Source organism: Entelurus aequoreus, linkage group LG01 (assembly GCF_033978785.1).
Source record: "Entelurus aequoreus isolate RoL-2023_Sb linkage group LG01, RoL_Eaeq_v1.1, whole genome shotgun sequence".
Lineage (NCBI taxonomy): Eukaryota > Metazoa > Chordata > Actinopteri > Syngnathiformes > Syngnathidae > Entelurus > Entelurus aequoreus.
Window position 1 is genome coordinate 31,370,934 of NC_084731.1, and position 23,613 is coordinate 31,394,546.

The 23,613-nt window shown below is 38.8% G+C and overlaps 1 protein-coding gene across 1 annotated transcript in view; it reads right to left on the reverse strand.

Moving 5' to 3' along the window:
- Positions 1 to 23,613, reverse strand: part of asip1 (agouti signaling protein 1) — a 48,998-nt gene that overhangs the window by 12,005 nt on the left and 13,380 nt on the right. Inside the window, exons 2-3 of the mRNA XM_062064285.1 lie at positions 9,296 to 9,480; positions 9,182 to 9,228 (exon numbers count right to left, since the gene is read on the reverse strand). Coding sequence (XP_061920269.1) covers positions 9,182 to 9,228; positions 9,296 to 9,464 — 216 coding nt within the window. The 5' untranslated portion in view covers positions 9,465 to 9,480. The remainder of the gene's footprint in view (positions 1 to 9,181; positions 9,229 to 9,295; positions 9,481 to 23,613) is intronic.

Genomic DNA, 23,613 nt, shown 5'->3' on the forward strand with positions numbered 1-23,613 from the left:
ACCGTCGTAAAACCAATCATTTTATTCGGGCCGGTTAAAATTTTTCTCACATAAACTTTGTCATTGTGAAAAATATAGACAATTGTCAAACAAATGTATTCTGTTAAAGCACAAATGGTAACATACGCTACCCGGTGGTGTTCTCATTATATATTTTGTTTTAAAAAATTTTATTGTAAGGGAGTTGCAAACAGCACCTTTAATATATGAGTGGCCCCTCTGTAGTGGAATAGTTGGGCCCCATGGTCTAAAAGGTTAAGAACCCCTGGTTTAAGGGCTTAGGGAGTTAAGTCACGGGTGTAGATTGTGACTTTTAGATCATTTTGATACTTTGTACGTATTCATATTGTGAGCTATGTTGGTTAGCAATAAATACCGTCAAGGAGCGGTCACATTAATAAAACACCAGGATAAGTCTTTATTACACACACAAGAAATTGTGTTAATTATCATTAATAACCTGCAAGGAGCGTTTATATTTATCAAATGACAGATCTTTATTACGCACAGGAATGTAGTTTGGACCTTTGGATCGTTTTAAGTCTTTCCATCTATTTATAACATAAACATTAACGGTTATCAACAATAATTTACAAGAAGATAGCATTTTACATAACTTTATTACACACACAAATGTAGTCCCAGGTGAGCTAGCGCACTGTGAGTTTTGACTTTTGGATTATTTTGAGTCTTTTTACGCGTTCATATTATGAATTGTTTAGTTATCACACACAACCTGCAAGGAGCAATCACATTAAATGACACGCCTTTCTAACACACACTGATGTAGTCACATACGAGTAAATGTGCTATTAGTTTGGACTTTGAGAGCATTGTGAGTGTTTGTATGTATCTAAATTATGAATGGTGTTGTTTATCATTGTTAACCTACAAGGAGAAGTTACATTAATTAAAGAACATACAAAACCCAAAACCAGTGAAGTTGGCATGTTGTGTAAATCGTAAAATAAAAACAGAATACAATGATTTGCAAATCATTTTCAACTTATATTCAATTGAGTAGACAGCAAAGACAAGATATTTAATGTTCGAACTGAGAAACGTATTTTTTTGTGTGCAAATAATCATTAACTTAAATTTTAATGGCAGCAACACATTGCAAAAAAGTTGGCACAGGGACATTTTTACCACTGTGTTACATGGCCTTTCCTTTTAACAACACTCAGCAAACGTTTGGGAACTGAGGAGACCAATTTTTGAAACTTTTCAGGTGGAATTCTTTCCCATTCTTTCTTGATGTACAACTTAAGTTGTTCAACAGTCCAGGTTTTCCCTTGTTATATTTTACACTTCATAACGTGCCACACATTTTCAATGGGAGACAGGTCTGGACTACAGGCAGGCCAGTCTAGTACCCGCACTCTTTTACTACGAAGCCACGCTGTTGTAACACATGGCTTGGCATTGTCTTGCTGAAATAAGCAGGGACGTCCATGATAACGTTGCTTGGATGGCAACATATGTTGCTCCAAAACCTGTATGTACCTTTCAGCATTAATGGTGCCTTCACAGATGTGTAAGTTACCCATGCCTTGGGCAATAATACACCCCCATACCATCACAGATGCTGGCTTTTGAACTTTGCGCTTATAACAGTCCGAATGGTTATTTTCCTCTTTGGTCCGGAGGACATGACGTCCACAGTTTCCAAAAACATTTTGAAATGTGGACTCGTCAGACCACCGAACACTTTTCCATTTTGCATCAGTCCATCTTAGATGAGCTTGGGCCCAGCGAAGTTGGCGGCGTTTCTGGGTGTTGTTGATAAATGGCTCTCGCTTTGCATATAGTTTTAAAGGCCTACTGAAAATATTTTTTTTTATTTAAACGGGGATAGCAGATCTATTCTATGTGTCATACTTGATCATTTCGCGATATTGCCATATTTTTGCTGAAAGGATTTAGTATAGAACAACGACGATAAAGATTGCAACTTTTGGTATCTGATAAAAAAAAGGCTTGCCCCTACCGGAAGTAGCGTGACGTAGTCAGTTGAACATATACGCAAAGTTCCCTATTGTTTACAATGATGGCCGCATGAAGTGAGAGAGATTCGGACCGAGAAAGCGACAATTTCCCCATTAATTTGAGCGAGGATGAAAGATTTGTGGATGAGTAAAGTGCAAGTGAAGGACTAGTGGGGAGTTGAAGCTATTCAGATAGGGAAGATGCTGTGAGAGCCGGGGGTTACCTGATATTCAGCTGGGAATGACTACAACAGTAAATAAACACAAGACATATATATACTCTATTAGCCACAACACAACCAGGCTTATATTTAATATGCCACAAATTAATCCTGCATAAAAACACCTGCGTGTTTGTTATGCTAGCTCCTAGCTCCTCTGCTAGCTCCTAGCTCCATAGAACACGCCAATACAATTCAAACACCTGATCAACACACACAATCACTCAGCCCAAAAGACCGTTCACCTAACCCAAGGTTCATAAAGCTTATATATTTTTAAAAAGTTACGTACGTGACGCGCACATACGGTCAAGCTATCAAATGTTTAGCAGCCAAGGCTGCATACTCACGGTACCTGATATTCAGCTGGGAATGACTACAACAGTAAATAAACACAAGACATATATATACTCTATTAGCCACAACACAACCAGGCTTATATTTAATATGCCACAAATTAATCCTGCATAAAAACACCTGCGTGTTTGTTATGCTAGCTCCTAGCTCCTATGCTAGCTCCTAGCTACATAGAACACACCAATACAATTCAAACACCTGATCAACACACACAATCACTCAGCCCAAAAGACCGTTCACCTAACCCAAGGTTCATAAAGCTTATATATTTTTAAAAAGTTACGTACATACGCAAAAAAAAGTTGCGCACATACGGTCAAGCGATCAAATGTTTAGAAGCCAAAGCTGCATACTCACAGTAGCACGTCTGCGTCTTTGTCATCCAAATCAAAGTAATCCTGGTAAGAGTCTGTGTTGTCCCAGTTCTCTACAGGCGTCTGAGTATCGAAGTCAAAAGTCCTCCTGGTTAGAGTCTCTGTTATCCGAGTTCTTCCATCTTGACTGCATCTTTCGGGAATGTAAACAAAGAAGCGCCGGCTGTGTACTGTTGTTGCTGACTACGTTCGAAAAATACGTCCATTTCGCACCGACAACTTTCTTCTTTGCTTGCTCAGCTTCCTTCTCCATAATGCAATGAACATGATTGCAACAGATTCACGAACACAGATGTCCAGAATACTGTGGAATTATGAAATGAAAACAGAGCTTTTTCGTATTGGCTTCAATGTGGAGGGCATACCCGTGTTCCCCGGTCTACGTCACGCGCATACGTCATCCTCAGAGGCGTTTCGAACCGGAAGTTTAGCGGCAAATTTAAAATGTCACTTTATAAGTTAACCCGGCCGTATTGGCATGTGTTATAATGTTAAGATTTCATCATTGATATATAAACTATCAGACTGCGTGGTCGGTAGTAGTGGGTTTCAGTAGGCCTTTAACTTGCACTTAGAGATGTAGCGACCAACTGTAGTTACTGACAGTGGTTTTCTGAAGTGTTCCTGAGCCCACGTGGTGATATCCTTTACACACTGATGTCGGTTTTTGATGCAGTACTGCCTGAGGGATCGAAAGTCATGGGCATTGCCGCTTACATGCAGTGATTTCTCCAGATTCTCTGAACTTTTTGATGATATTACGGACCGTAGATGGTGAAATCCATAAATTCCTTGCAATAGCTCGTTGAGAAATGTTGTTCTTAAACTGTTCGACAATTTTGCCCTGGCATTTGTTCACAAAGTGGTGACCCTCGACCCATCCTTGTTTGTGAATGACTGAGCATTTCATGGAAGCTGCTTTTATACTCAATCATGGCACCCACCTGTTCCCAATTAGCCTGTTCACCTGTGGGATGTTCCAAATAAGTGTTTGATGAGCATTCCTTAACTTTCTCAGTCTTTTTTGCCACTTGTGCCAGCTTTTTTGAAACATGTTGCAGGCATCAAATTCCAAATGAGCTAATATGTGCAAAAAATAACAAAGTTTACCAGTTCGAATGTTAAGTGTCTTGTCTTTGCAGTGCATTCAATTGAATATAGGTTGAAAAGGATTTGCAAATCATTGTATTCTGTTTTTATTTACGATTAACACAACATGCCAACTTCACTGGTTTTGGGTTTCGTAGTACGTCTTTATTACACACATGAATGTAGTGGAGAAACGAGCTAACGTGCTGTGGGTTGTGACTCAATTGTGTCGATTATTCAATAAATGACATGTATTCATTACGCGCACAAATGTAGTCGGAGGTGAGCAAGTGATGGTTGGTTGGTGTCAGTTTATTTCGAACATGCATACAATTACAATGTAATACATCACATATTTCCAATTGCTTCATTACAGCATGTCCAAAAAGGAGTAGGAAGAAGCAGAGTTTATTTAATCCTACTCTTGTTTTTGTTATCTTAGCAGGTTTTAACCTATTTCTTTGTTCCCTATTACATAACACAACAGTGAATAAGTAAATATACAATGAGTAAGTTAATAATTATTAAATACATAAATAAAAAATAATTAAAGTTCTCATAAATAAAATAGTTAAGTAATTTATGGTTCACTTATGAAATGAATAAGGTTATGTATTTTTTTAAATAGGGTTCAAGATGTTTATGAAGATTATTTTTCTGTGTACTTTGTGAACACTTTGTGTTTGAACAGTTTCTTAAACTGGATCATATAAGTACTTTGTTTGATTTCTTTACTTAATCCATTCCATAATTTAATTACACATACACTACCGTTCAAAAGTTTGGAGTCACATTGAAATGTCCTTATTTTTGAAGGAAAAGCACTGTACTTTTCAATGAAGATAACTTTAAACTAGTCTTAACTTTAAAGAAATACACTCTATACATTGCTAATGTGGTAAATGACTATTCTAGCTGCAAATGTCTGGTTTTTGGTGCAATATCTACATAGGTGTATAGAGGCCCATTTCCAGCAACCATCACTCCAGTGTTCTAATGGTACAATGTGTTTGCTCTTTAGCTCAGAAGGCTAATTGATGATTAGAAAACCCTTGTGCAATCATGTCCACACATCTGAAAACAGTTTAGCTCGTTACAGAAGCTACAAAACTGACCTTCCTTTGAGCAGATTGAGTTTCTGGAGCATCACATTTGTGGGGTCAATTAAACGCTCAAAATGGCCAGAAAAAGAGAACTTTCATCTGAAACTCGACAGTCTATTCTTGTTCTTAGAAATGAAGGCTATTCCACAAAATTGTTTGGGTGACCCCAAACTTTTGAACGGTAGTGTACATGTGTTATTAAGTTTTGACTTTTAAATCATTTTGAGTATTTCTATGTAATCATATTATGAATTATTTCCGGTTATTATAAATAACCTGCAAGGAGCAATCACATTATTAAATGGCACGTCCTAATCCTTTATTTCACACAGCAATTTAGTCGCAGGCGAGCAAGCGTGTTGTGAGTTTTGACTTTCGGATTTTTTAAGTCCGTGTGTTTTATGAATCCTGTTCACAATCATTACAAACCTGTCATTCTATGACTTGGCTACATTTTGCCTGGAAACGTGCCCTGACCTGGAATACCTCCTCCAAGGAAGTGTATCGTGCCAGGCGCCCATCAGATGTGCCGTACTATAGGTGTTAAGTGGGCCCAGACACGGCACAATTGTTCTAGCGTGAGTACACTCGGGGAGTTAATAATCGATTAATCATGCGTCATTCCTGCACGTTCAGCTCTTTTAGGGGGAAAGAATGTGCTTCTTGGAAGTGAAAACCGTTGAACCCGGGCCACGTTCCACAAAGCAATGGTGTAAACTTATACCGGACGTTAAAAAACGTGCACTTTTTAAAGCGTGTCACGTTGCGATTCGGCGCCGGCTGATTTGCAAGGTGATATCTGCGCACAGACCGCTTGTCCACAATAAAGGCTGTAGCATCTGCGTCCTCCAGCCAACTCTTTCATGCTGCGTGTTAAAGGCGGGAATAAAGAACCTTTTTTTTCTGTGTCGCTGCCTGTGTGAAAAACACAAAAAGGGGTGACAGAAGCGAGTCAGGGGTTAGACTGCTTGGTCTTGACAGACAGCGGTTGTGGTGAAGCGTATCCTGCTGAGTTACTCATTGCTGTGCACACACATGTCCCGTTTCACTGGTTCTGTGTGAAAGACACAGATGTTACACAGGGATAAACATGCAGATTTGGTTCTACATTTTTACTGATTTAGACTAAAACGTTTTGGATTGGTTTGGTTTATTTAACATGTTATAAAAAAAGTATTCTACATCGCGTTGTACATAATTCAATTAATGTATTTATTCCTACCTGTGCCAACACGTGCCAGTTTACTTTTTTGGGTTGTGGTTTTAATTTTTAAAGAAAGGATTTGTAAAAAAAGAATAAAGTTGCAGCAGTGGCATATGGTAAGGGGAGGCAGTCATAAAAAAAACAAAGATAATATACAGTGTTGGCACTAGGAATTTTCAAAATGGGGTCCCAGGTAAATTTTTGGGGTGCCACTTTTTTGTAACTGTTTTGAAAACAAATGATAAATGTATGCATTATCGTGTTATATCTCACATTCTATATTGTGTTTCGAAAAAAGATTGTCATAAACGTTACTTAATTCATTAAAAAAATAATACAAAAGAAAACACATTTTTATTCACATGTACATTTATTCAGTTATAAACATTCATTCACTTTCTTTCCTTCATGGATCTAAACTATACTGCTGCCGGTATTTTTTTCTATATTTTTATTTAATACGTTGTCGATGTATTTATTTCAGTATAAAAGTGTAAAAAATGTTTTGCTTCGGTCATGAAATTATGATAATCGTGTGCCGGGGCATACATGCATAGGACAAATTTAGTTGATTATTCTCACCTGTAGGTAGATCATCAGGCTTTTAAAAACCGCCACATCTACACTTTCAGGGCAAATAATGCCAATAAACTTAGAATTTTGCAAGTGAGTTTCAATGTCATTTAATACAGTGGCACTCAACGCCTCTAGCATTTCATGTCTGGCTTGGTGATGGCTATAAGCTGTGTGTTCCCCTTTAAGAATGGCAGTATGTGGAAAACATAAATAAAGAGTTGTAACAAATCGACGGCGTCGTCATTCCGACCAAAGAGCGGAACTGTAGGGACCCAAATTGGAGGGTATTTCTTGGGGCCTGGTGAGGCTGGATCTTTGAAAATCAGTGCACCCGGTTTTAAAGGTGTTCTTTTTCTTAGCCCGTTTACATGACGTGCAAAACATCTTTCCATCTTCTTGAGTCAGCCATTTGCTGAAACGTGGCTCCTGAAGCCACTTTTCATTGAAGCTTCGCTCCTTGGGTTTATTGATCGCCATGACAAAAACAATGACACGTGGGAGTCCTAATACCGGAAATGCAGTATTTGTGATCGATAAAACTTTCGGCGGATCAAAATTTAAGAAATTGTACTGGAAAGTGCATTACTTTAAAATCGACCAATATTTAATAATCAATAATTTGACCTGGAAAATATGAACAAAACAAAACACAGGCGGAATACGATAATCGGTAAAAAAAAAAGAAAAAAGAAAATCTGCGTCCGGGCGACACACGGACTTCTGGAATTTCGCGTCCTTTCTGATTTCAATGCGTAAATAGACACAAAAAGTGCGTTAACACCAACACTGACATAAAATGAATATTAATATTTGTTGACTTTCTACAGCATGTGACTTTAACTTAAATGTGACATATTTTTTTTAAGATTAGTTTATTTCAAAGGGGACAATGCATTTTCCTAAAACACATAACTACACATGGTTAAAAAAGCCAGAATTAGCCAGAAGGCTAGTTTTCATCTCTTTTTTTTTAGAATGGCACAGTGATGATAATGCCTAGGTTTTTTATAACTTTAATTGCTTGTTTGTATATTCTTGCTAATCGGACAGTAAACTGCAGAGAAATGTCATACGGCAACTCTGGATTACCGTGAAGGGGAAGTACAAGAGCCGGCAGGTGCTTGGCACTGCCGCCTTTCTACGAGGAGGAAAAGCAGCTGAAATACTTTTTTTTTTTTTTGAACTACAATCAACTAGGGGGACTTTTACAACAAACAAACAGAGCTTTTTTTGGAAAAGGATAGGCACATGTCAAACCCCGGCCGAGTCATACCAAAGACTATAAAAATGGGACCCATTACCTCCCTGCTTGGCACTCAGCATCAATGGTTGGAACTGGGGGTTAAATCACCAAAAATGATTCCCCGGGCGCGGCACCGCTGCTGCCCACTGCTCCCCTCACCTCGCAGGGGGTGAACAAGGGGATGGGTTGAATGCAGAGGACAAATTTCCCTGCACCTAGTGTGTGTGTGACAATCATTGGTACTTTAACTTTAACTTAAATAAAGGTAAGACCAGAATATATTCATTAAATAAGTAATGGAATTAAGAAGAATTTGAAAACATTTACAACATAATCAGCAACATGCTCTAATTTTGATTAGAGCACAATAATTAAAACTACATTTAGTAATAAGTAAATACATGAAGCAGTAACGTTGACAGAACTATTATTGGGTAATGAATAAGTACATAATGTATGATAAATATACCCTTATTAAATAATAAAATAATGAAGAGTACCCGCCAGGTTGTACTGTAATGGTAAATGGGTCATACTTGTATATAGCGCTTTTCTACCTTCAAGGTACTCAAAGCACTTTTGACACTATTTACACAGTCACACACTGATGGCGGGAGCTGCCTTGCAAGGCCCTAACCATGACAAATCAGGAGCAAGGATGAAGTGTTTTGCCCAAGGACACAACGGACGAGAAAGCCGGGGGGATCGAACCGGGAACCCTCGGGTTGCTGGCACGGCCGCTCTCCCAACCGAGCCACGCCGTCCCCTTTAGTATGTTTTTATTGAATATTTATGTTGCACTATTATGTTTTATTTATTATTACCAAGACCTTCCGCCCGATTGTAGCTGAGATAGGCTCCAGCACCCCCCGCGGCCCCAAAGGGAATAAGCGGTAGAAAATGGATGGATGGACCTTAATTAATGGAAGTACACATTACCTTATTTATTATATTTGTCTTTTAGATTGCGAAACTGTATTTATTTTTTTTAATGAAAAATATGAATACCAGTACATGCAATCTCACCTTTTGGACCTTCTTTGTTCTCTTCCTCCTTCCTGGTTTTGCCAGTTCTGCTGGACAAAAAACAGTGAGTGTGACCAACAACAACAAACAACAAAAATGTTGTTTTCCACTTGCCTACAACGACAACTGGCGGTTGTAAGCCGGCGTCGATGTTTCGAGAGAGTGACTTGAACATGGTCACCTTGTTGGTGGACAGGCTGTCGTCGGTCAACATGTGGGCGGAGCCAAAGATGTACTCTGAGGTAGCAAAGACGACGCAGCCCAGAAGCAGGAAAGCTTGCATTTTTAAAATCTTTCCTCTGGAGAAAAAAGCAAAATTATTGGACATGTCTTAGTGGTCTGACAGTACAGATGCTCTTTGTTCTTTCTGTTATTAATATCAATTTACAGCATGTACTGTAAAAAGTGAAGTGAAGTGAATTATATTTATATAGCGCTTTTCTCTAGTGACTCAAAGCGCTTTACATAGTGAAACCCAATATCTAAGTTACATTTAAACTAGTGTGGGTGGAACTGGGAGCAGGTGGGCAAAGTGTCTTGCCCAAGGACACAACGGCAGAGACCAGGATGGCGAAAGCGGGAATCGAACCTGGAACCCTCAAGTTGCTGGCACGGCCACTCTACCAACCGAGCTATGCTATAAAAGGCAGTTTATTTGCAAAAAACACCTTTCTTACTCACTCTAAGGCAGGGGTCTCAAACTCAATTTGCCTGGGGGCCACTGGATGCAGAGTCTGGGTTAGACTGGGCCGCAAGAAAAGATTTCTTTAAAAAAATATTTTTACAGCCCTTTGAGACACTTGTGATTTAGGGCTATATAAATAAACATTGATTGATTGATTGAAATGTCTTTATTTTTATTTTCAACACAAAATAAAATCAAAATATAAATGAACAAAATGAGAATTAAGTAAATAAATCAGTCATAAGTAATAACAAGAGAGGAGAAGTCTAGCAAAACTCCTAGCCATTATGGACAACACCTCCCACCCACTACACTCGGACCTTGCGGAGAGAATGAGCACGTTCGGTGGAAGGCTCAGACTCCCAAAATGCAACACGGAACGACACAGGAGGTCCTTCATACCGACAGCCATCAGACTGTATAATGCATATGTTCCTTGACTGCACTTAATTGTAGAGTATATGTAATATATGTAGAATATATTTATATTATTTGTATATTATATTATTTATTGTTATTCTTGTCTATTGTGAGCGAACTGTGGTGCTGAATTTCCCCCAGGGATCAATAAAGTACTTTCTATTCTATTCTAACAATAATAATCCGATTTCTCCAGTCAGCAACAATGTATACACGTACACATAATGTGCAACCCGGTTAGCTCTCTCATCTCCCTGGTATTTTGCATACTCCTCAGCATGTCTAGTTGTATAATGACGTTTTAAATTGTATTTCTTGTGCACCGCAACTTTCTCTGTGCAAATAAGACACATCGGGGTGCCCCTGTGCTCAACAAAGAAATATTGCATCCCCCACATTTTCTGGAATTGTCTTTGCTCATCACCAACCTTTCTCTTCACTGCACGCTTTGAAAAAGACATGTTTGGGGTTGTGGAATATATTTGTATTTAACCGACGCACGGAGAATAATGTTATTTCCGCAATGTGTGTCGTTCCGCTTTTCCTCCCGACAGCAACACGGCGGTCGACGGAAAGTACCAAGAAAAAGTGACGGCTCCCGGAGTGTTATATGGCGTCATATAAAAATATATGTAGTGTTCATCGTGTGAGGCAATGCAAATTAAACAATAAAAAAAACAAATAACGGTTTGAATTGAACCAGGTTATCAGGGACTTTATTACTGACGGACAGGTGTCGCCGGGTGAGTGCAACCAGGCACGTAAGACAACCCTCGTCTCCATGGCAACGTTTCTCTCGCTTTCACTCATTTGCCGCTTTTCCACTAACGCAAGAGTATTTTGGACCCAAATAACAAAAATTGTCTCTGTCTGGAGCCAATTGGAGGGAGTGAGGGAGGAAGGGAGGAAGAGCGCGTGCGGGTCTTGTGGAAAAGCAGCAAAACGTTTCTCTGCTTGCATCACGCAAGTGACGTCAATGTTCGGCCCTCGAGAGCCATATACCACTCCATGATTGGTAGATTCCTTGTCCTCCGGAAAAGTTAGGGCTACAAGGAATTCTGGGTATTTGTTCTGTTGTGTTTATGTTGTGTTACGGTGCGGATGTTCTCCCAAAATGTGTTTGTCATTCTTGTTTGGTGTGGATTCACAGTGTGGCGCATATTTGTAACATTGATAAAGTTTTTTTTAATACGGCCACCCTCAGTGTGACATGTATGACTGTTGAGCAAGTATGCATTGCAGTCACTTACGTGTGTCTGTTGAAGTCGCATATAACATGTGACTGTGCAGGCACATTGATTATATGGAGAAAAAGTGGACACTAAACCTCGTGTCTTCAATATTGTTGTCCTCAGTATTGTTGACGGGTGAAAATCGGGAGGGTTGGCAAGAATGCTTCAGCTCCGCACACAGCGCTGTCAAGCGCCATTCATATAAAACTTGCGTGCCGCACTAACATTAAACGTTCATATTAAGGTGGGGGCCGCACAATAACGTCTCGCGGGCCGCAATAATTTTTACTTGCTAATTTACTTTTAATATTTGGTTAATTTATTTTGTAACATGGTCATAACAACACATTTGTTGAAATATAATGAGCACTTATACTGCTGCTATTTGATACCTTACATTAGTTTTGGCCGATACCACAAATTTGGGTATCGATCCAATACCAAGTAGTTCCAGGGCGAGTATTGGGCATAACATTGACTTCAAATTTTCAAGATTATTAAATGACAACATTTGTGATCACAATTACAATCAGACAAAAATACAAGACGACAGGGTAACAATATCAATTAAATATTATATTATTTCTTACCATTAGCTTGCATTTAAATCCTTTGGTTTTTGCCCTTAAAGTCCTCCTGAGTCCAGGGACTTTTATTGTGAGCATGTAAACAATAAAAAAATGACAACATTTTTTAGTAATAAAGATTATCGATACAACAGTGTACTATCGACCATATACTGATACTATACTTAAAGTTAAAAGTTAAAGTACCAATGATTATCACACACACTGTAGGTGTGGTGAAATTATCCTCTGCATTTGACCCGTCACCCTTGATCACCCCATGGGAGGTGAGGGGAGCAGTGAGCAGCAGCGGTGGCTGTGCCCGGGAATAATTTTTGGTGATTTAACCCCCAATTCCAACCCTTGATGGGTCCCATTTTTATAATCTTTGATATCGGCCAAAACTAATGTAAAGTATCAAATAGCAGCAGTATAAGTGCTCATTATATTTCAACAAATGTGTTGTTATGACCATGTTACAAAATAAATTAACCAAATATTAAAAGTAAATTAGCAAGTAAAAAAATTATAGTTTTGGGAAAATGATTCAACCAGAAATGACGTAATATGTTACTGTATACGTCAGCAGCCATATCATTCACATACCAAATAATACAAAATAATATATTGTGGTATACTGTATACCATTATAGCAGAAGGCTGCAAAATATATCGTAATACAGAATAGATTTCAGGCCATATCACCCATCCCTACTATGTGTATATACACTGCACGTTAAGACATGCATAGAGAAAGAAAATGGATGGATGGTTGTTTTGTTAGCATGTTAATAATAAAAGGAGAACTACTAAAATGAGCTGAACAAGACTAGCATTAAAAGACCAACTATATCATTTGCGTTTGCGAAGAATAATTTGTGATCTTATGGATTCATCCATTATTCGCAGGGGACCTTGGAATGTAACATAACCCCTCTTCAATATTGTAAAACCTCATTGAAAAACATGGTCAGCAAGGAGAGAAGAAGAGTGGCATGACAACAATGCAGAAACATTCACGGAGCTGCAGGAATTCATGTTTCGGTTCTATACGCACTTCTCTTTTCTTACAAAGATAACATCTGAGAACTTTTAAACTTGGCAGGAACATGTGGGGAACTTGTGGCTGAACTGTAGATGAACTTGTTGGCCATTTGCAGGCATAAATAGGTAGGAGAGTATGGATGGTCCAAACAAGTTAGGACATGATTTCTGTATTTTAACAAAGCGTACATTCTATACCAACATAACTCATTGGGGGGACAAATGTTTAGATCCAAGTTTGTGGTGGCCTAAAAAGTGCTGAATATAGACTGCGAGGAATAGGCCCTCCGTCACATCACTTCTAATAGAAATGTTGTATTGTATAGTGATGATGGATGGATGGGCCTGGCTAGCAGGGCCACTTAATTGCACAGGCCTACACGTTTAGGGACCAAGCTGGTGCAGGAGTCACAGGAACACATTGTGACTGCAAAAGGTGGCAAATGATCTCCTAAATAAATTATCCTCGCAAATATTAATATGAATATGAAGCATTAAATGCATTGGTGAAAAAGTGAATTTTGTGTCCTTGCTTTGATCTTTTTGACATTGTTAAAATCAAATGTTGGCAAAGCCCGGGCAACCACCTCCGTGTGTCGCCAAAGTATCCACAGCCTGTAGAAATGTGCGTACGTGAAGCACTCTTAATAACTCTCATCACTGCCGTGAAAAAAGGAGTACGTCAAGTTTTTGTGCATAAGCAAACTTAATACATAAGGGGGTGAGTTTCTAAATGAGTTGCATTGACGGTCAAACTCCAAATATCTGTGGTTCCTTTCAATGCGTCATAACTGAAGATAGAAACAAAGACGACGACTGAGTGTTGAAAAAAGCAAACTGCTACACGAAGTTAAAACAACATAAAAGGTGTTGAGGCACCTCGTTCAGCTTTAACAACACTTTGCCGTGACTGTGATGATTCTGGCACTCTGGTGAGGAGGAGAAGAACGTTCCAAAAGCTATAAAGACATTCTCTCACTTGATGTTTTTCTGATGGCGATGGCAAGGCCAGAACATTTGATTTGCATATTTTTCATCCTGCATCCAAACACTGTTGGAGGAAATGAACTGCTGGCGCCATCCTCCACAAGGACAAACATTTCCATGAAGATCATCAACTCACCCACTCCCATTGCCTGTCTGTCATTCATACAGATATTTTTTGTGATTTGTCACGAATGAACTCATTATTTTGGACAGCCTTAATATATATGTACAAAAATCTAACAATTTCTCCCATAAGAAATAATGGAAAACCAATTAATTCGTTCCAGACATTCAAAATTATAAAACCCAAAATATTTTTTTTAAAGAATAATTATTATTAGGGCTCGGCGTGGCTCGGTTGGTAGACCGGCCGTGCCAGCAACTTAAAGGTTCCGGGTTCGATCCCCGCTTCCACCATATTAGTCCCTGCCGTTGTGTCCATGGACAGGATACTTTACCCACCTGCTCCCAGTGCCACCCACACTGGTTCAAATGTAACTTAGATAATGGGTTTCACTATATAAAGCGTTTTGAGTCACTATAAAAAAGTGCTTTATAAATATAACTCACTTATAATTTAACATCAGGTGTGTAACGATTCGTTTTGACAACGATTCTGTAAGATTCAGTAACTTTTTAGCAAAAAAAAACAACTAGTGTGACTGTGAAATAAATACTGGATACTTGACACTGCAGGTGAAGTTTCCCATATTGCTGTTATTTTTTGTAAGGGAATTATGAATAAATGAATAAGGGGTACAAACAATCAATCAATCAATCATCAATCAATGTTTATTTATATAGCCCTAAATCACAAGTGTCTCAAAGGGCTGTACAAGCCACAACGACATCCTCGGTACAGAGCCCACATACGGGCAAGGAAAAACTCACCCCAGTGGGACGTCGGTGAATGACTATGAGAAACCTTGGAGAGGACCGCATATGTGGGTAACCCCCCCCCCTCTAGGGGAGACCGAAAGCAACGGATGTCGAGTGGGTCTGACATAACATTGTGAAAGTCCAGTCCACAGTGGATCCAACACATCAGCGGGAGTCCAGTCCACAGCGGGGCCAACAGGAAACCATCCCGAGCGGAGATGGGTCAGCAGCGCAGAGATGTCCCCAACCGATGCACAGGCTAGTGGCCCACCCGGGGTCCCGGCTCTGGACAGCCAGCACTTCATCCATGGCCACCGGACCTATGCAACTCCCCCTCGCAAGGGACAGGGGAGAAGAGGAGAGAAGAAAAGAAACGGCAGATCAACTGGTCTAAAAAAAGGGGGGGTCTATTTAAAGGCTAGATTATACAAATGAGTTTTAAGATGGGACTTGAATGCTTCTACTGAGGTAGCATCTCTAACTGTTACCGGGAGGGCATTCCAGAGTACTGGAGCCCGAATAGAAAACGCTCTATAGCCCGCAGACTTTTTTTTGGCTCTGGGAATCACTAATAAGCCGGAGTTCTTTGAACGCAGATTTCTTGTCGGGACATATGGTACAATACAATCGGCGAGATAGGCTGGAGCTAAACCGTGTAATATTTTATACGTAAGTAGTAAAACCTTAAAGTCGCATCTTAAGTGCACAGGAAGCCAGTGCAAGTGAGCCAGTATAGGCGTAATATGATCAAACTTTCTTGTTTTTGTCAAAAGCCTTGCAGCCGCATTTTGTACCAACTGTAATCTTTTAATGCTAGACATAGGGAGGCCCGAAAATAATACGTTACAGTAATCGAGACGAGACGTAACGAACGCATGAATAATGATCTCAGCGTCGCTAGTGGACAAGATGGAACGAATTTTAGCGATATTACGGAGATGAAAGAAGGCCGTTTTAGTAACACTCTTAATGTGTGACTCAAACGAGAGAGTTGGGTCGAAGATAATACCCAGATTCTTTACCGAGTCTCCTTGTTTAATTGTTTGGTTGTCAAATGTTAAGGTGGTATTATTAAATAGATGTTGGTGTCTAGCAGGACCGATAATCAGCATTTCCGTTTTCTTAGCGTTGAGTTGCAAAAAGTTAGCGGACATCCATTGTTTAATTTCATTAAGACACGCCTCCAGCTGACCACAGTCCGGCGTGTTGGTCAGCTTTAGGGGCATGTAGAGTTGAGTGTCATCAGCATAACAGTGAAAGCTAACACCGTACTTGCGTATGATGTCACCCAGCGGCAGCATGTAAATACTAAAGAGTGCAGGGCCAAGAACCGAACCCTGGGGAACTCCGCACGTTACCTTGACATAGTCCGAGGTCACATTGTTATGGGAGACGCACTGCATCCTGTCAGTAAGATAAGAGTTAAACCAAGACAAGGCTAAGTCTGACATACCAATACGTGTTTTGATACGCTCTAATAAAATATTATGATCGACGGTATCGAAAGCGGCGCTAAGATCAAGAAGCAGCAACATAGATGACGCATCAGAATCCATCGTTAGCAATAGATCATTAGTCATTTTTGCGAGGGCTGTCTCCGTAGAGTGATTTGCCCTGAAACCGGATTGAAAAGGTTCACAGAGATTGTTAGTCACTAAGTGTTCATTTAGCTGCTGTGCAACAGTTTTTTCGAGAATTTTGGAAATAAACGGAAGGTGGGAGACCGGTCGGTAGTTTACCATGAGGTCAGGATCGAGGTTAGGTCTTTTGAGCAGAGGATGAATAACCGCTTTTTTGAATGCTAGGGGAACAGTGCCGGAGGAAAGTGATAAGTTTATAATATTTAACACTGATGGACCTAATAATACAAACAGTTCCTTGATAAGTTTCCCAGGAAGTGGGTCAAGTAAACATGTTGTTTGTTTTATCCCACTTACACGCTGTAATAATTCCTCTAATGTTATTTCATCAAAAATAGAGAGACTATTTTGGAGGGCAGTGTCCGTCGTATATACAGTCGTATTTGTGTTAATAGAGCCCAGTTGTAGCTGGGATGCGTTGTCTTTAATCTCCTTTCTAATGAGTTCAATTTTCTTATTAAAGAAATTCATAAAATCATCTGCCGAGTGGGTGGAGCTACTGGGAGGAGTCCCTTGTTGGGTTAGCGATGCTACTGTACTAAACAGAAATTTAGGATCGTTTTTGTTGAGGCGGATGAGATTTGAGTAGTATTTAGCTTTAGCTAAGGTAAGCATGCGTTTATAAGTTATTAAACTATCACTCCATGCTTGATGGAAAACCTCAAGTTTAGTCGCGCGCCATTTGCGTTCCAGTTTTCTACATGATAATTTATGAGCTCTAATTTCTTCTGTAAACCATGGGGTGCGCCTTTTAGGGGCCCTTTTTTGCTTTAGCGGTGCTATACTATCAATAATTTCAAGCAAGTTAACAGCAATTTACATCTTATTTGAATAATGTGCAACAAACAATTTAAGTTGAATTAACAAGAAGAAACATTTTCTGCTCACATTTTCAACATTTAAGCAAATTTCAATAAAAGTACACTAATCAACATTTTAACAGTAGATTTACCTGCTAAATAAAGTTCCCCGACCTGGCCATACAGTGTCGGTTCTGTGCTATGACAGGGACTCCTCATCATTGTTGATGGTGTTGGCCGCTCACTTCCTAATTTTCATAGCCTCCTTGATCCATGTCTTGTATTCATTTGTTTCTGATTAACTGACGTTGGGGCGTCGCTGTAACATCCGTTTTGTCGGTCGCGTTTTTTTGTGGCTTAAAGTTGCGTTGCGGGTATATTGTTGTGTTGTTTGTCTTTGTTTTGGCTTTTGCACTTGTGCTGTAGCTGAACGTGTTTGTGTTGCGGCGCTTTATTAACAAGCGGTAGCAAACTCACGGAGTGAAAACACACAAAAATAAGACCTGCTGTTCGCCACGACTCACGCTCAGACACTCAATACAGACCACCAAACTCTCACGCGACCCCATTCAGTCTGCCGTTTCTGCACACGTCACACACAACACCACCACCACCCCTTAAAAATACACACACATACAATATATCACAGATAGTACACTATATATTATATACAATATAAAAAAAATCACAGGGAGAACATGCAAAGTCCACACAGAAAGACTCCTATCCTGGGAATCGAACCCAGGACAATCTCACTATGAGGAAATAGTGCTAACCACTGTGTTTCCTTATCTAATTTCTAATAAATGCCCGTGTTTCCAAAACATTTGAGCGGTACATGAGGATTTTAACTTGAAAGTATTTGTACAACCTTTCACTGGACAACTCACAACATGGCCTTCCGCAACATGTACCTTCAAGTAAGCTATTAAAATGAGCCTTAAATGCTCTGTTTCTGTTAAATAACTGCTTGCAACCAGTTCCAGCACACTTAAACACACAGCGTGGTTCATTTTAATGCAGTTTGCAATGAAGCACACACATATAACACCTCAACGTCTGAAACGCCTTGCCACAAAAATACAAGTAAACATGTTGTTAGCCAAAAGTTACCTCAGCTAATGCTTTAACACAAACCCCTAAAACAATTGAGGTATGCTGTAAATTTAAATGTACAATCTTCAAATCTTTAATTTAGACAAAAAAAATGCCGTACGTTTTTGAGTATTTACATGCCTTTGACATTACAGTATTTGCAAATGCATTGTACAGTTTTTCATTCTTTTCACAGTAAAGTCATGTTTTCTACGTATTATAACCACAGTAATTTAGGTTATCTACTGTTTCTTGGTTTGCAGGAATCCACTGCATCTACTACTGTGATAAACTATTTTGGATTTTACGGTGTTTTACTGTTGCTATTTAACAACTGCTTGTCGTAGTTTTTACGGTCATTTTTTTTTACATACATTACGTTTGTAATGACCTCTCTCGACCACCCCAGGTATCCGCCATTTTTGTTTTGATGACGCTGCAGACGGCAGACCAACTTAACTTTTAACATTCATATTATTAAGAGTCTTAAACTTCGTATTAAGTCTGCTGTTCTTAAATCCAATTATTTTCCTTTTTCTAGTATAGATGATATTGATCGATACATTTTGGTTTTGGTCTTGTCAATTACGAGAAAGAAAGTCATTTTTTTCTCATCTTTGATGAACTCAAAGCACTTTGCCGGCAAAAAAACAACTTTCCTCAAAGGAGTTCGAGTCTCCCACAATCATGTCAAAGGGGAGCAAAGGCTGCAAAGTCTTAGTGTGCCTCTTCAAGCGGCTCACGTCTGCCAACTATGGCGTGCATGCGAGGCCCTCGCCAGCTGAAAGCGTTACTTGAAAGGCTAAGAGGGGACGAGATGGAACGCTGATAAGGGAGGCCATAGTTTCCTGTCGGGAGACCTGACACTAGGGAGGAGATCAAAATAAACAATCTCCATGTACTGGAACTCCAGCTCATGAAACTTAGTACCCATATTCTTACTGACAATCTATACGGCAGCAAGTGGTTGACGACAGCTCATCAGGAATATGGAATTATTCCCTTTCTCTATTTCTCCTATTCTTTGGTCATGATGCCCACTGCTTAACATCTGCTCAACACTGGCATCCCATTTTGGCAAAGTTTTATAGTCAAAAAGTGGGTTTTGTGGTAATCAGTGTTGGCAGTAATGTGGTACAAATCCATGACGTCGTGTTCCAATGCATTATATGTTATCTTTCTGCCACTAACCTCCATGTTGGACACTTATCACTGAGAGTTTAAAATATATAAAATATCATGAACTCAGGCATGTGTTACTCCTTTAGCTGTGACTTGTGTAAGTCCCACATTCTTGAGCTGTCATTAGTGCAGTCAAACTATTCATTTTTTAAAACAAATTATTCACACTTTTGATCACAAATCATGATTAATCACAGTTAATTACTACTCTGTATGATTTCAATAATATTTTAAAAAGTTGACAAAAAAGCAATGTTATTGTCATAATTGTTAACTTGCGATGTGATATGTAGCAATGTTGCTGCCTTGACTATTGGTAAGTATGATAATAATCCGATATGATACTAGCAGAAATCATTCATGCCTTTGACATATTTTGTAGTGTAGAATGTAAGAAAAAGCTTAATGAATTGACATGTTGTTGTGATCACGAAGGCCCTGCATGCTGGATCGAGGTGCAGGTGAAAAGGACTATCTACTACAGGGGTGTCAAAATCATTTTAGCTCAGGGGCCGTATGGAGAAAATCTATGCACACGCCGGGCCGGACTATTAAACGGAGCCCCTAAAGGGACGCACAAGAAACTATCTCATGCGCACGAGATACATATCTAAAAACAAATTTCCCCATGTCCCTTTAGGGGCTACGTATTATTAAAATCATGGCATTAAAACTAACAAATAAAGACAACTTAAGATTGTTTTCTTTGTCTTACTTTGGCCAAAAATAGGACAAACACATTCTGAAAATATTACAATAAAAATATTTAAAAAAACACCAGCAGCTGTAAAGTTTCGATCCATGAAGGAAAGAAGAAAGTGAACAAATGTTTGTAACTGAATACATTTATATATGCATAAAAATGTTTTCTTTTGTATTATTTTTTTAAAATTAATTAAGTGACGTTTATGACAACCTTTTTCCAAAACACAATAAAGAATGTGAGATATAACAGGATAATGCATACATTTATCATTTGTTTTCAAAAAGGTTACAAAAAAGTTGGACCTCAAAAATTTACCGTGGGACCCCATTTTGAAATTTCCTAGCGCCAACACTGAGGGAGTATTGGTGCGTGCAAAACAGCAGCAGGCGGCTGGAGCCTGCGGGCCGGTTCTAATACTAATCAAATATCATCCCGGGGGCCATAGATAATTCATTCGCGAGCCGGATCTGGCCCGCGGGCCTTGGCTTTGACACCCCTGGTCTACTATTTAATTGTTATATCTTGTTTTTCAACACTTCTGAGTCTCATTTGCAAGTATGCACTCATTTCAGTTTGTCCTAGCTGTGTTGTCATAGTCAGGAAACAGTCTTTTGCCATTAAGTTAAATGTACCAGTCTTGTCTTTTGTTAAACCCTACATTGTGTTCATACTGTAAGTATTGTAGATATTTTACATCAGCTGTTTGACTGTAACCTGCATCTCAGTTTTTTTTTGTTTGACACAATTTGGAGGTGGTGCAAGCGCCCTATAAAATTGCTAAAATCAATTATTATTTATTAGCATGTACCTGTATATGGCATATTCAATGTAATTGATATGGCATATTCAATGTAATTGAGCATTGAGCTAGTACATTTGTATTAATGTGTTTCTTTCATGTTGGAATGTCTAAGAGAAGTTATTTTGTATCCCATGTAGGTTATATTAACATATTTAAATGTCTTTATGTTCATTTTTACAGTGTTCTGAAGTGAAGACTATTACAAGTCTCTCAAATGTAGTCAACAAGATATCAGTCTGCAAAGCTAGCAAGAGGAGACAGAGCAGAGTACTTTTATCAGAGTTCTTAAATCTGAGATTTTAGATGAAGGTCGATATAAAACTTTATGTTTGCTGATATCAGACTGATATCCCATATCAATATCGGCTGGCGACACTACTAATAAATAGCCTGCTAATACAGGTCCTTGGGTAATGAACTGTAAGTTTTAGTGTAAGACGAGACATGTATCCAAATAAACGCATAAGTTATTCACTCTGTACACCTATAAAATACTGTAATCCATCCATCCAACCATTTTCTACCGCTTGTCCCTTTCGGAGCAGATCTTTCCACATATTCTGAGATTCTATCTTTCATCCTTAATGATGGTCGCTGCATTTGAGCAGCTCCGACTGGGCTTATAACCATTAACCAGTGTTGGTTTATGAGAGAGCATTGGTTGCCATAAAACATTGTACAACGACGTCCACTCGTTTTTTGATTTAAATATCCATCCATCCATTTTCTACCGCTTGTCCCTTTTGGGATCGCGGGGGGTGCTGGCTGTATATAATATCCTAGCATATCTACATGAATAGGTTGTAGCCTGTTTACAAAATTAAAAATATCAAAATGGCCTACGCATCCTTTGATTTTTCAGTATACAGCCATCTGTAGAAAAGTTTGGACACCCCAGTAATGGCAGATTTAAGATTATGTGAATAAAACACTTATCTAGAAGTATGCCATGGCATAGCTTTTTTAAATATATAAAGTTTATTTGAATTGGTAAAAAAAAATAAACATCAATTAAGAGTAGGCCTATTTTTAATGGTAATGCAATAAAATCGTTGTTTAAGGTGCATTAAAGTAAAGTAAAAAGTAATTTAAAAGAAATATAATACACAGATGGTAATTGACATAATATACATAATATGGCTCATAACTTTCCAATGACACTAGCTATTAACACAACATTTTGGTATGACATAATTATAGAATAATCTTCAATATCCAGTGAGAATATAGAAGTGGAGGAGTGATAAAAAAATAATTAATATTAATAATAAAAGGTTGGACTGGCCTTAACAACGTGTGTGTTGTAGTATAAGTGACTAAGACGCTTGAAATGATACAAGAAGCAACACTGAACACACAAACACACACATTGGAGAAAAGTGCCGGAAACAGAGGAACAACATCAGAGCGTCTGCTTCTCATTAAGAAATCACTTTGTCATTTCCATCATTGTGGAAGTCTGAAAAGAGGACAAAGAAAACACGCTGGGTTCCCCATTTATTTTAATTGCTTTGTTTTCAACAGGCCTGTCTTCCCATTCACACATGCAAGCATCCACACACACAAACACGCAACCTGCAGTGTTCCACAGCAAGTTGATTCTTCTTTTAATGTTAGTGGTTGTTCATCTTGTTAATTTAAGTATTATAGTCTCCTTTCAACAACTAGTTTTGTATTTGTTTAGTCTTATTGTTAACAAAATAGTGAAACGCAAGCCCTTCGAGTATAGAAAGGAGTACAATTGTTTTGAGGGGACGCAACAAACATGCTTTCTAATTGTTTTGCAGATAAAAGATAGACTGACGAGAAAAAAAATGGCTGATGTCACAAATGTCAGCACATATTTCTTCCCTTTAGGGAATGTTTGCCGCTCACAATAGTCGTGGCTTTCCAACACAAAGCACAATTTGAAAATGTGGCTTTGCCTCAGTGAATTCTAAGCAGGTCTCTTGGTTGAACGTTTTCACACTTGAGAGGCAGAGGATCTTTTTATTTTCATCAGGAGAAGGGTAATTCTCCTGCAGGGGGTAACATGAGGCGCAAAGGTTCAAAGGTTAATTTGCCCCGAGTGACCTAGCGACGCTGTTCATCACTTTGAGCTGAAAAACCTCAGTGGGCTGAAGGTAATCTTTTTAAAATAAATAAAAAACAATGACAGTAAAAATAATTCAATTATTTTTGGTTTTGATAATACAAAATTATATATTTTTAAAGTTGTTACTGTTTCCTGCAAAATGAATATTGAATTTTTTTTTTTTTAATGTTCAAGTACTTACCTATGACCTCACCTTAACCACGCCCCCTGATGCCTGCCATTCGGGGTCACGTGACATAGAGACTTAACTGTAGCAGTTACACTGACAAACATCAACATTCAATTAACAGCTTGAATTG